The sequence below is a fragment of the Melospiza melodia genome, chromosome 2 (genome assembly GCF_035770615.1).
Source record: "Melospiza melodia melodia isolate bMelMel2 chromosome 2, bMelMel2.pri, whole genome shotgun sequence".
NCBI classification, from domain to species: Eukaryota; Metazoa; Chordata; class Aves; order Passeriformes; family Passerellidae; genus Melospiza; species Melospiza melodia.
Genome location: NC_086195.1, coordinates 62,166,739 through 62,179,701, shown reverse-complemented (window position 1 = coordinate 62,179,701; position 12,963 = coordinate 62,166,739). Strand labels below are relative to the sequence as shown.

The window sequence follows — 12,963 nt, the reverse complement described above, 5'->3', positions numbered from 1 at the left end:
GGAACTGCAGGGAGGTGCTGGGATGAGAAGTCACCTACCATGTACATTGGTCGGCTGCACTGCTGGATACAGTCCGTGTACAGCACCATCACTGCTCGCCGAAATATGCCCATGTCTGTCAAAGGAAAGGGTAGAAAGCCAGGACAGCCAGCACACTGAGCTCTAAAATGGCTGTGAGGAAGAAGCTGACACCCACCAGCTGACAACAGAGAGCCCAAGGTGTCAGCAGATTCATGCCTTGCCCTTTGGAAGCACTCTGTGCTGAGCAGGAGGGTAGCCACCACAGGATGTAGATTGCATTTGGCCAGAACAACAGGTTACAACAAAAACAAATTTAAAATCCTCCTCTACACTAACACTGCCCCAGAAGTCACACAGGCCCTGCCTGTGCATGTAAAGAGGCTGGCTTTGCAACCCCATCTCTGGAAGAAGTGTGTGTATGTAGGAAGGGGGAGAAGCTCCTTCCATGGAACAAGCTGCCAAAGCAGGGAAATAGTAGAAACAAGCCCCACAGGCTTTAGAGGGTCCTAGAGGGGCAGAGCCCACTCAAGACACTCCTGCTCTCAAAATCTTGCAGAAGCTTCACTGCAGAGCCATCAGTGGCAGCAGGGATGGACAAACATGCATGAATACACATGTTCCCCTTTAGCCACAACACAGAGCTTGAAAAGGCTCCTGCACCAAGATCTGAGCTCTCCTGTGCTGGATCGCTCCCCTCCAGCCAAGGAACGGGACTGCCAGTGCTGCTGGCAAACTGCTTTCACTTCCCAAGAGCTGACCCCAGGTGGCACACGATCCTGCCTCCCCACAATCATCCATGCAATCCCTGGCTGCTAAAGCTCAGCACAATCAGTCCAAGAGGGAAAAAAGAAAGCTGCAGTTACCTGAGTCAGGGTCATCTGAGGCAGACAGGGGCACAAGAGGAAGAAGAAATAGGTTTAAGCAGAGCACAAGAGCCAGGCTCCCCAGCAGACCCTCTCCCCACCACCCCATGACAGGGTGTACCACAGCACTAGGGAGAACTGCAGCTCCCTCAGAGCACACAGCTCCTGCTCACTCCCACTGGGAATTAGGAGCACAAGGACTTCAGAGGCCAGGAAAGAGAGGACAGGGTAGCCCAGAAGAAGGGCCACAGGACTGTGCTGCAGACGCAGGTGAGGACAGGAGGCACCTGGGAGGAGATGGTTCAGTCACAGCACTCACCGATCTTGAAGCGTCCCATGTAGTAGATCTGGGTGCTGAGAGCCAGTGAGCCCAAAATGTGGATCAGTGAGAAAATAACCCAGAACCACATGTCATTTTTTCCAAACACCTGAAAGTAAAAACATTTTAAAAGTAAACTGAGCCCTCTTTCAGCAGGACAGTCCTTTCCTGTGCTGTATCACCATGGGACATTAAACAACCTCACTGAATACAAAAAAAAAACCCCTAAATCTTCCCACCAGAAAACAGATCTATAAATTCAAAATGAAGTCCAGAGAAGCAAGATTAGCTCAGCATTTGAAGAGGAGGCCATTCTTTCTGAATGCCCCTTTAGACAAGGCTGGCTGGACAGCACTGGCCCAGGGAGCAGAAATACAAGGCCAAGTAAGCTCTCTCTGCTGAGCTGGGCAGCAGCTCTCTGGCCAGGAGGTGGATTTTTACAAAGGCAGACAGGGAACCAACCATTACTTTAACAACTGTACTGAAGTAGACCAAAAAGAACAGAACTGCTCTGCAGGCAATTGCTCCTACAGTGCATTTTCATTTTATTTAAGGACTGGAAGTCCTGCAAGGACTGGAATGACTGCAAGCACAGGTTAATGCTACATTAAAATCCTAATTTCTCATTCATACAATAAGAAGTCCAGAAACTCTGATCTACCATCAGGCTGTGACCACTTCCCCACCCTGGGGCAAAGCATTCTCCTGAAATTTCACTTTGTGTGGGCAGAGATAAAAACCCACACACTAAAAAGCAAGCAGAAAAGACACCTGTCCATGAATGGAACAAGGGAGACATGCTGCTTTCAAGCTCCACTGAACAGCTTCAAAGCATCCCACAAAAGATAGAGCAATTCATAATAAAGTCTCAGTGTTTTGAAGCTTGTCAAGATCTACCACACCTATCAAGAGATTCTTGGGAAATCCCAAGGTCACCAGCTCCTCCTGCATGCCTTATCCCACAGACAGTCTTGTAAACAGAGACCTCGGCATTATTTGGTAGTGAGGAGCTAACAGCCCACTGGGATCTAGCTGCTAGTTCAGAGCAAGAATTCCATGGATTTTGCCTGGTTACTGATGAATGAAAATGAGTCCTTCAAAAGAAGAGAAGCAGAGACTTCTAAGGAAAAGCACAGCTTGAGGATCCTGGTGAGCCCAGCTCAGTACTCACAGTGCTACAGGCAAAGTAGCAAACAGGCGAAGTCTCATAGCTTCTGCTCCAGTGCCCTTCCATAGGCAAGTACTCCAGGAATTTGCCTGAGAGCCCCCCACGTATCATCCCAATCCTGCTCCTCTCCAGAAATACAAAAATCAACTGCAGGAGCTGTGACAAACAAGATGGAGTACTCCAAAGGGGAGAAATAGGCACAGGCAACTAGGTATAAGATACCTGTCTTGAAGCCCAGCCAGCCTCACCCCTCTTTCCTCAAATGTGAATCATGCCCCAGGAAGACCATCTGTGCACATCTGAATTTTTCCTCTTGAGAAGGATGGCATGTGGTGGGCAAAGCCCAAAACAAGAGCCTGCCTAGAGGAAACTGTTCTGCTCTTCTCCTGCCTGAAATCTCAGGGGAAGGAAGGAGGAAAGCCCAGCAGAACTGAGAATTCAAACGCTGACAGCTGCTTAACACACTCTTATCTTACTCTGCTGCTTTCCCCAGCCATTTTCACACCTCAGCCATGTTCCCAGCCATGCCACCTCCCTCCCAGAGAAGCAGTGTAGAAGGAGTAAGAGGGAGCCCTACCACTCCAAGGACAGCCAGGGAGATCACCACAGCAAACGAGGCGTAGGCAGAGTAGGCGCTGGCATTGATGTCTGGGTGCCGGGTCTGGTAGAGCTTGAGCATGCACAGCCCTGCAATCATGTACATGAAGGAGGTGTCTGTGGAGGGACACAACAGAAACAGTGTGAACACCTTCTGCCAGTGGCCCAGAAAGCTGCTCCAAGGGCACACACAGCATCAGGGATCTGTGCCTGCCGGCCTCAAGTTTGGCCCTGCTGCTGCACCACACTGTACAGCACTTTGTGCTTTGCCACCTTGCAGCAGCACATCTTCTGTGCTCTGGGGCAACAGAAACTAAACAGGATCAGAAAATAAGTGCCCACAGGGCATCACAACCTCCTGACTGAGCTTTGAAACAGGCAGGGTCCAGGGAGACTTGCAAGGGTAGAGAGAGATGGGAAATGTCAGCAACTCAGCAAGAGACAGAACATGGCGAATCCTAGCTCCAGCTCAAAAGGAGAAAGTAAAATCAGCTTACCAAACTGGAAATTGGAGTAATTAGGGCAGACGTGGTAACAGGCACTGAGCACCCCTTCCATCATCAGAGCAATGCCCATAGCATAGAAGAGACCAAAATGCTTTGGGATCCCATAGTCCTGGAAGAGAGCAGAGCTGTATAGTGAGTGCCCTCAGTGTCCTGATCACAGGCAAGTTTCCATTCTCCATCACTTCATTCCTCCTAACTCCTACACAAGTCCTCCAGTCACCAGTGCAGCACAGAGTCCTGGGTGCCACCACAGGATCTGGATTTAGATACATGGCATAGCCAGGTGAATCCACAGGCAGCAAACCTAAGCTAATCACCCTGGAAGTTCGCATCTGAAGACCTCGGTGTCTTGGTACTGACATCATGAAAATCTCTGTCCTGTACGTCATGCCATACTACATCCTGTCCAAAACAGAGAGGACTGACCAGAATTGCTCTTGTGGTCAGTAGGGTCTTAGAAGCTCTTGAGCAGAGCCCATCAGCCAATGTGAGAAGGCATTTCCATCCCAATTTGGCCATGATTTCACCTGAAAACCACAAGCAGCAGACCCTTACAACTCCTATTGCCTTTTCTTGATACCAAGCCCATGAGAACAGAGCTGTTTGCCTCCAGAAACCACCAGCACCTCTGCCCACAGGGCTGCAGATTTCTCCATCCTCTCCCACGAGAGCCTAGAGAAGCTCTGGCTACAAGAATCTCTGCTTCAGAGACTAAGGCAGCCAAATTCCTCTGAGTTATCGTAAGCAGCTCTTGTGTAAGACAAATCAAACTTCACTATAAAGAGAAGCATCTTGGGACACTCCTGCTGTCCCAGTTCCTCCACAGCAAGAACTGCAGGAAAATCCAGAGCCATGGGAATCCTCCCTCTATTAATCTCCTTGTCTTCACAGGCCCAGGCTGGGTCACCAACCACAACAGTATGGACATACTGCAAGCAGTAAAGCACTGGGGTGTGCAGGAACACAAGCATCCCACCTAGACTCTTCTGCACAGGAGGGAAAAAAGAGGAGGATTCAACCTTCCAGCAAGGAAGACAAGTGGAAAACCCATTGTGTACCACTCTGGTTTTTGAGTCCACTCCATGTTCCCTGCCTCCACTGAGCCCCAGGCAGCCATGCCTCCTACCAGGGTGTAGATATCCTTCATGTCCATGGCCCGGCGGTGGAGGATGTCCCTGCGCAACACGATGAGGAGGAAGAGAAAGCCCAGCATCATGTGGCCCACATTGCTGAGGATGTTGTTGAAGGCACTGCAGGAAAGAAGAAGGTTTAAGGCAAAGGCAGCACAGCAGCAGGAAGCTGAACCCTGGGTTGTGATAAGCTGCATCCATTTTGCTGCCCCCTCCACCACCTTCCACCTCCACACCTGCCAAACTGCAATCTAACACTCCTGATGACAATTTTAATTTGAAGAGTTCACCTGTCCCAGTTCATTTAACACTTCTGAGAGATTCCCAGCTCTGGGCTTTCTTTGCACTCACACATTAATTTAGAGAAATGCTACACTGGAAGGATTGATCTGAACTTCTTTGTAGAGCTGCTGCTCCTTGGAGAAAAGTGTCCAACAGAGTATAGAAGCACCTCATTGCTGTGCCAAGGATTTGTAAGGGGCACCCAGGTGCCACAAGTTCTAGGGTGTGTGTGTCTCACTGCAACAGAGCAGCACTGCTGAGCAAAACACAAAGATCAGAGTCCTAAACTCCCAGTGGTCTTATCAACATTGCTACTGTGAGCCTGGCAAGCATAAAATCCCGACCTGGGCACAGCACAAACACTCAGGAGGCATGAGACAAATATGCAGTGAGGAAAGGGTCACTCACCTCAGCACCCCAAGGGGATGAGCACACAGAAAGTTGTAATAGCAGATGTCCTGATTGCCAGTCACATTCACCACCTGGACAGATGGGAGGCCTGCCATTAGCAAATCCTCCCTGCTCTGGGGGGTTTGCCCCATGCAAACACAGCACAAACACAAGGTGTACTGGGACACAGCCTAGCTCTAGCCCCAGCACAGGGAGTACTGACATCTGCAAGCAAAGCTTTGAGGGTGGGACAAGATGTTGTCAAGGGCCACAAATCTGATAACAGTCTTCAGAGGAAACATTGTGTGCTCTCAACCCCCCCACCAATAGACCTGCTTGCAGATATCTGCATAACAGCAGGGTAGCAAAGGTTGGGAGAAGGCAGGAGAAATCACAGCAAACACTACTTGCTTTCAGCTGTCCCTTAGAGATAACATCAAATGCCTCCTGTCTCTAAAATGAAACAGGACCCAAATGAGCCATCAGTTGATCAGGAAAACAGCAGCACTCCCACTCCCCAAGCAGAAATTGCAGAAGAGCAAGCCCAATGAGCCAAGCTCACTGTAACATCAACACAGTGCAGCAGGAGCAGCTAAGGTGAACTGCTCCTCACACAGAGCAGAACTGCTGGGTGATCCCAGTTCCACTGTGACTGTCACCCTTGCCCAACACTACCACAGGGCAAGTTTAAAGCAAGAGGGGGCAGCCATGGGGCCAAACGCACCGTCTGGTAGGTGATGACCAGCTGGATGACCGGCAGGGCGTAGAACACCGCGATGGTGATGATGTTCCTGCAGAGGGGAGACAGCAGCAGCATTACACACACACCAAAACCAGGGGGGCACACCCAGAAGAAAGCCCCAGAGCGTTCGTGGAGGAATGTGCACACCTCTCTGCTCTGGGGTTACCATCTCATTGTGAGCCCCTGAAGCAGAGGAGCACACAGGAGGCAAACCAGAGGCAAATGCTAAGGGCACAGGAAAAGCCAGGATGCTGGCCACAAGCTCATGGGTTTGAGTGCCAGTTTCTCTCCATTTCCATTACGTTTCAGTGCACTGGTTGTTACCATGCTTAAAGGCAAATGATGCAAAACAGAATCCACTGCCAGGATCATGTGTGCACTGGTCCACAAATATCTTTACTTGAGGTATGTGGGATCTACAGTTACTGATTAGAACAGGGTCAGAATGGGCAACAGGGTAGTTCAGAAGTGGTTCAGAAGAAAGGCATGTGGACAGACTCCACAACCAGAGACTCTGGATCCAGAGTTTGGGTCTTACCAGTTTGCTTTCTCCTTACCAGAAATAGATTTTGTATTTTTTGCTGACAATTCTTCGGTCTTTCCTGGACAAATCTGAGAGATAGAGGAACACCTAAAACATTATCAGGTGGGGAAAGAGGGAAGAAAACACAAAAGAACCAAAGTAGATTACAGGTGCCAGTAGGAGATCTTGACATATTTGCAGCTTGGTGATATTTGAACTGGTTTTACACAGTGAACTCACTGTGTCCCTTGATTCTATGGGGGTGAGTTCTGCAAAATTCTCTGACCTCCAGGAATGGCTCCAACCACACAGAGCAGTGCAGGATGACAAAAGGAGGCAGTTTGAGAGCTGCTGGCTTAAAGCCCCTCTGTACATCCACTGTAATCACACTACTTGTACTAAATAGCCACCTACTGTTGCAGATTATTTTCTCCCTATCTTCACATCTCCTTGAACTTCTCTGGGCATTTTCCTCCTTTCTCAATAGTCCCCAATACATTTTGATTTTCCATATTAAAGCACTCAATTCACCAGCACACTTATCACAGTGGGAAAACTTCCAGTGACTGAAAAAAGACTAAGAAGCACACTCAGCTGTACTGGATGAAATCCACCCTGAAAGGGAACAGGATTTTTGAGATTTCACTGATGTGACCAATCCTGGTCACGGCCCAGAGGCGCCCGGGGGCGCGCACCGGCCGTACCTTAGTGCGGATGATGTTCTTGTCACTCTCAATCTCCGGCATGGTGTCGAAGTCGCTCTCCTCCTCCACGGAGCTGTCGGTGTCCGAGCCGGCCGGGGCCCTGCGCTCCGGGGAGGACAGCTGCCGGGCACCGCTGGAGCTGGACTCATCTGGGCCACAGCAGGGACAAGGAGACACACAGGGTCAGGGCTAAATCCCTCTGTGCACGGCAAAACTCCAGCTGGCCCACATGCCTTGATGCTTTGACAAGTTGATAGGGTCAGTTCAGGGGAAAAAATTTTCCATTATCATCATAGACATATTTGATGTAAAATCCTTTTGTTAGGATTTTTTCTCCTGAGAAGCTGAGAGGCCTTAGGAACTAAATGTAAACAATAATTATCTGCTGCTGTGGAATGCAACAGGGGGATCTTTGATTGGTCTCATGTGGTTGTTTTTAATTAATGGCCAATCACAGTCCAGCTGTCTCAGACTCTCTGGTCAGTCACAAGATTTTATTATCATTCCATTCCTTTCCTTTCCTTGCAAGCCTTCTGATGAAATCCTTTCTTCTATTCTTTTAGTATAGTTTTAACATATCATTTTCTTTTAATATAATATATCATAAAAAAATAAATCAGCCTTCTGAAACATGGAGTCAGATTCTCATCTCTTCCCTCATCCTGGGACCCCTGTGAACACCACCACCTTTGGTGACCCTGAGTGAAGAAAAATTCCACATTGGGTGAACTCCGAGTGAGAACATTGCCACACGTGATCCTAAACCTTCCAGCAGTTTTAGGTGCTCAGCTAAGAGCAGTCTGAAGAACCATTATCTTCCCCTCTCTGGAGCATTTTAGTTTTTACTCTGCTTTTATTCTATTACTTTTCATCTCTTAACATTTTTGACTCTCCAGTAGCCCAGGCTCTGAAATCTGGCATTCTGAGACAAGACAAATACCTCTAGAGAAAGAAGCAGACTGTTAAGGGTCAAAACCACACTCACCTAGTTAACCTTCAGATTTTATGTAAGCCTTATATATATCTAAGCTTTTCTAAAAATACTGTAGAACAGAAGACAAAGAAGAAAGTCAAATTTTCAAAACAAGCAGAGTACCAGCTTTATTCCCATTGCATCCCTGGTACTGGGTCACATAAAGGTTAGCAGGACCTGCCTGCACTTCCCACAGGCTGGGCAACTCCCAGCTCATTGCCCACATCGACATGGGCAGAACACAGGTTTCTTCCTCACTTCCCAAATGCTTTTAAAAGATTTCTTTGGAAAAAGGGGAAGGAGGGGTAAAGCGGCCATTAAGCCTTCAGGAAGGTTCTTTCTCCTCTGCCTCTAGGGCATGATTCACCTGTTGGCAGTAAGACATTATTTCTTCCCTAGTGAAACCCCTGGGGGCAAGAAACTCTGATTGTGTCTTGCTTTATGGCACACAACCCTTCAGCCTCCCAGGGACAAGCATGCTTTGGTTTAAAGGCAGGCTGTGAGCTAATAACAGCCTCCTAGAAGCTTGCTTGAGAGGGACCTTTTTCAGTCACTAGTAAATGTCCTGTCCGAAGCAGCATTGTCACCCACAGCTCTCAGGTGACTGTAGCTTTGCCTAAGACATTTCCAATGACAGTCTCTTAGGGCACCTCTTTCAGATTTGCCACTTTTATTATGCAGATGCTTTTCCCTAAAGTGCAACCTGAACCTCACTAACTGCAATTTGGTTGTTTGGGTTTTGTTTTGTTTTTCAATAGTTGCCAGATGCTCCTAAAGTAGCTTGCAGCTTTATTCTCCTCTGATGTTAAATGACCCTAAAAGTGCCTTCCTCCACCCCAGGAAGAAGCCTCTCTGTGCCCCAGTTCTGGAATATACTGTACCAATAGCACCGTAGCTGCTTCCCTCAGGAGTGCTGGCTGAGATGGGGTGTGAAGAAGTCATCATCCCAGACCCTGCAATGAAACAGACCCAGGAGGGACTGTTAGCTTCATGTCAGTGCTTCAAAACATCTCTGAGGTGAACACAAACATCCTGAAGAGTTGGAGGGGCTTGGGAAAATGAACATTTCTCTAAACAGATGGCAGCCTCCCTCTAGAGCATACTGTGCAAAAGGGAAACCCTCGTTTTGCAGTGTGAAGGAAACCCATTCCCTTCAGCCTCCCCACACAGGGTGCCAGTGAGACTGGCAGCAGGAGACCCCTCCAGCACCCTGCACAGATTACACTGTGGGATGCAAGACTTGGTAAATTTTAGAGCAAGTCTCATGATGTTCTTAACAGCCTTCTGAATTTCTAGTTCTTCTCTTTCCCCATCTCATGCAACTCTTCAAATCTCTTCAAATCCTGCTGCCTTCAGCTATCTCTGGAAGAGTCACAGACTTCGGCAGGACAGCTGCTACATAATTTTAGCCAGTCAAGGAGAAAGAAAAAAATGCTTTATGCAAAAAGTGGCAATGATCTCGTGCTGATGACAAGAAGGGCAAGCCTTTGAGGGCTAGGAACATCCTGCCTCCTGCCCACATATATGAAGCAAGGAGGAGTGCTCTCCTGCCTCCACATTCCCTCTTTTTGCTCCCAATGGTGGAGCTCAGCAGCTGACCTACATGGCAGGAAACAAAGCCAGCTGAATGCCTTCACTGAGAGGTCAGTCACAAAAGGGAGGGAAGCAAGGCAGCAGGAACAGGACCATGGTTTCCAGTAGTGACAAACAGTGAGACAGGTTAAGAAGTTGCTTTAAAGCTTCATCCCTGCAACAATCTCATGTGGTCAGTCAGCAGCACAGCAATGCAGAACATGGCACAGTATTTAAAGCCTTACTGCAGCCTGGCAATGGCCTGGCTTCCCAGTACCTGACTCGTCTCAAAGTGACAGGCACAGAGTGCTCTTTCCAACTGGAAATTCTGGGCATTTCCGTAACACCTGGCATAGGTTTTTATACCATTTTCATCAGCCACAAACGTAGAGAGATCTAAAACTTATCCCTGACTGAATCCAGGTCAAATATCATTCAGCAATGATATTTGATATTTCAATTCACAATTACTGTTTGTTTGTTTTTTTTTTTGCATGTCTGCTGTGCTTGTTGGGCTGGGGGCTAAGACTTGGTCTCATATTTTGGCTCCTTTAGGCTCCTGCCCCAACCCCTCTGTCAGAGAAAACAAACAGCTCAGAGGAGCTTCAGAAGGGGAACATGGCATGGACTGAGCACCAGAGGGAGGGCTCTGGCACACTGCAGCCCCCAGGTGACAGCCCTTGAGCCCTGGGCTGAGATTGGCAGGATGTTGTTGTAGGTTGAGGCATGAGCAAGATGCAGCTTCTACTCATCACCTCCAATCCAATCTCCCTCTCTCATGGAAGCTTTTCCTGATTTGGAAATCCAGATCACTGAGAAGAGGGCAAAAGCATTTCCCTATGTTCACATCAGCAAGGTACTAGCACAATTCCTAGGCCTGTCAGTCCTGTTCCACGAGGATACTCCCTCCTAATTTTAGACCAGGCTTTATTCTCTCAAGTGACCTGTCAACCTTCTCTCCCAAGTTACCAAAGATTTCAATCTGGACAAAGCAGGCAAGCCAAGGAGAAAAAGCACTCTGCCCTGACTCTAACAGCTACTTTGGACCCAGCTCACCCACTAATTTCCATCCCACTTCCCACTGGGAGAGTGAGTCAGCAAAGTAAATGTACCACACCAGGCGTGGTTCCTCCAGCTATTGCCTCCACCAAACAGTGAGGATGTGGAAGGGAAGGTGTGCCATGGGATTAAAAAAAAAAAAAGGGAACCACAGAGGCCCCAGATATAAGATGGATAACAAGAGCAAGGAGGCACATGGAGTGGCAGGACATTCCAAGACCAATGGCAAAGACACATTGCTGACCACTTCCATCCAGTCCCTTGGTGGGGAAAAGGAATAGGGGGTAATGAAGAAGGCAAGATCCAGGGGTACTTGGGAGGGAAAGAAATTCCAAAGGGTGGGAAGGGGATTAAAAAAAAAAAACAAACAGAGAAAGCCAGTGTGTCCACTGATCTGGAAGACAGGGAAGCTGCTAATTACCATTTTATAAGCATCAGTCAGACACACCCTGAAGAGACAATAGATGAAGAAACAGCGTGTGGGTAGGACATGATTCCCCCCCAGAGGAAAGGACATGGCTGCACATTCAGTGCCAGGTATGTGAAAGTGGCAGTGCATTACAAGGGAGAGGACAGGTCACAGAAGCAGCAGGTGCCTCTGGGAGGAAAGCTGTAAACTATGAAGAACTGTGCTCCTCTCTCCCTCCACAGGGATGCTGTTCAGCAGTCCTCCAGGCTCAGCAACCCAGTTCTCTACTCTCCAGGTGCCTACTAAGTCCAGCATCTGTGCCCGGCAGCTCTTTGGGAACTTCCCAAACACCAGAATTTAACTTCCACCTCTCAGCAGGGCAGTTTAGAAGGCAGCTTCTAAGTTGGCTTCAGCACATTAAACCTCAGCTGCAGCACCAGCAGCACTCCCTGGGATTTCTGGTCTCACCTGGCTGAGACTGTGTCTCCTTGTCTTAGACAGTGACTCCTTGTCAGCACCCTGGAGCTCTTCCACACCCTTGGACAGGTCCCTTCAGCTTACTCAAACTTCCCAACACACAGGCCTTTTCCATTGCTCCAGTGCCCTAGGACCTGCTCTTGTTCTACAGCAGGATCCATCCCAAATGATATAAAATTAGATCATATTTATGGACACTTTTACAGTCCCCTGTACATGCTGTGAAAAAAAAAAAAAACCCTTTCACATGTATTCCAAATACAGGGATACATGTGGATCTTAGTGGCTGACAAAACAAGTCTAAGAATTCAAATGTCCTCAGGTCCTCAGCACAAATATTAAGCCAATTAATGCCAGTCAGAGTGAAGTTCCACTGCTGATCCTTTAAACACAGCTCAGTTATACTACCCTGCTTATCTGATGGGATGCAGCAGACCAGAGAGACTGAAAATGTTCACATCAAAAAAGGAATAACATCAAGAACCTCTCAATGCTGCCAAGACTATGTTCTCCCTTCCTCTAGAAGAGAGGTACAAATGACCTCAGCACCAATGCTTTGAACTACTTTGCAGGCACTAAATATTTAATCAAAATGAAAAGATCCCATGCCTCACCAGAAAGGAAGAAGATCCCAGTGCCCCCATCCACATGACAAAAACTTCCATCTTTCACTGGCAGCTTCTTAGATGCAGCCCTGTTTTTATAAGGCAGAAGGCTGCAGCTTGTGGAAATGTGGGTGCAGCACAAAGTAAACTGAATCCAATGCCAACACAAATATCATAAACACAACTACCTAACTCTGTTAGTCATTCATTCAGCTGGCTGCCTGCAATGTCCAGTGAAAAACAATTTAACATTTAAATTCAATTAAAAGACCGCATGCTTAAACCAGGTAGAAGAACTCTTAAAGCATAAGAGCTGACATACTCAAAAGTGCCTTGCTTAAAAATCAGCAGGCATCAGGAACATTTGCCTGTAGCCAGGTCCAGGCAAGGCTTGGGCCTCCTCTACCCCTTTAAAGGCAGCTCCTAGGGGCAGGAGTCAGGACCAGGTTCAGGGCAGCTGGCTTCAAAGGACTCTTGTGAGGGCAGAGAGGGAGCTCTAACATCTTTCCTCAGCACCAGAGACTGTGTGAGCTACCAGGGAAGACAGCTCCAGGACAGAAGGTACTGGACTGACAGCCTGTCCTGTGCCTGGCCTGGGGCCTGTGCTGCTCACTCAAAGCTGT

The 12,963-nt window shown here is 48.2% G+C and overlaps 1 protein-coding gene across 2 annotated transcripts in view; it reads right to left on the bottom strand.

The window, feature by feature from the left end:
- The window catches only part of SIDT1 (SID1 transmembrane family member 1), a 39,594-nt gene that overhangs the window by 5,197 nt on the left and 21,434 nt on the right, over window positions 1–12,963 (bottom strand). Inside the window, exons 11-21 of one of the 2 annotated variants that reach the window (XM_063148423.1) lie at window positions 9,100–9,171; window positions 7,246–7,394; window positions 6,576–6,649; window positions 6,001–6,067; window positions 5,295–5,368; window positions 4,601–4,724; window positions 3,466–3,583; window positions 2,949–3,085; window positions 1,204–1,312; window positions 885–899; window positions 39–115 (exon numbers count right to left, since the gene is read on the bottom strand). In XM_063148423.1, coding sequence (XP_063004493.1) covers window positions 39–115; window positions 885–899; window positions 1,204–1,312; window positions 2,949–3,085; window positions 3,466–3,583; window positions 4,601–4,724; window positions 5,295–5,368; window positions 6,001–6,067; window positions 6,576–6,649; window positions 7,246–7,394; window positions 9,100–9,171 — 1,016 coding nt within the window. The remainder of the gene's footprint in view (window positions 1–38; window positions 116–884; window positions 900–1,203; window positions 1,313–2,948; window positions 3,086–3,465; window positions 3,584–4,600; window positions 4,725–5,294; window positions 5,369–6,000; window positions 6,068–6,575; window positions 6,650–7,245; window positions 7,395–9,099; window positions 9,172–12,963) is intronic. The other variant, XM_063148424.1, reaches the window with a different exon arrangement.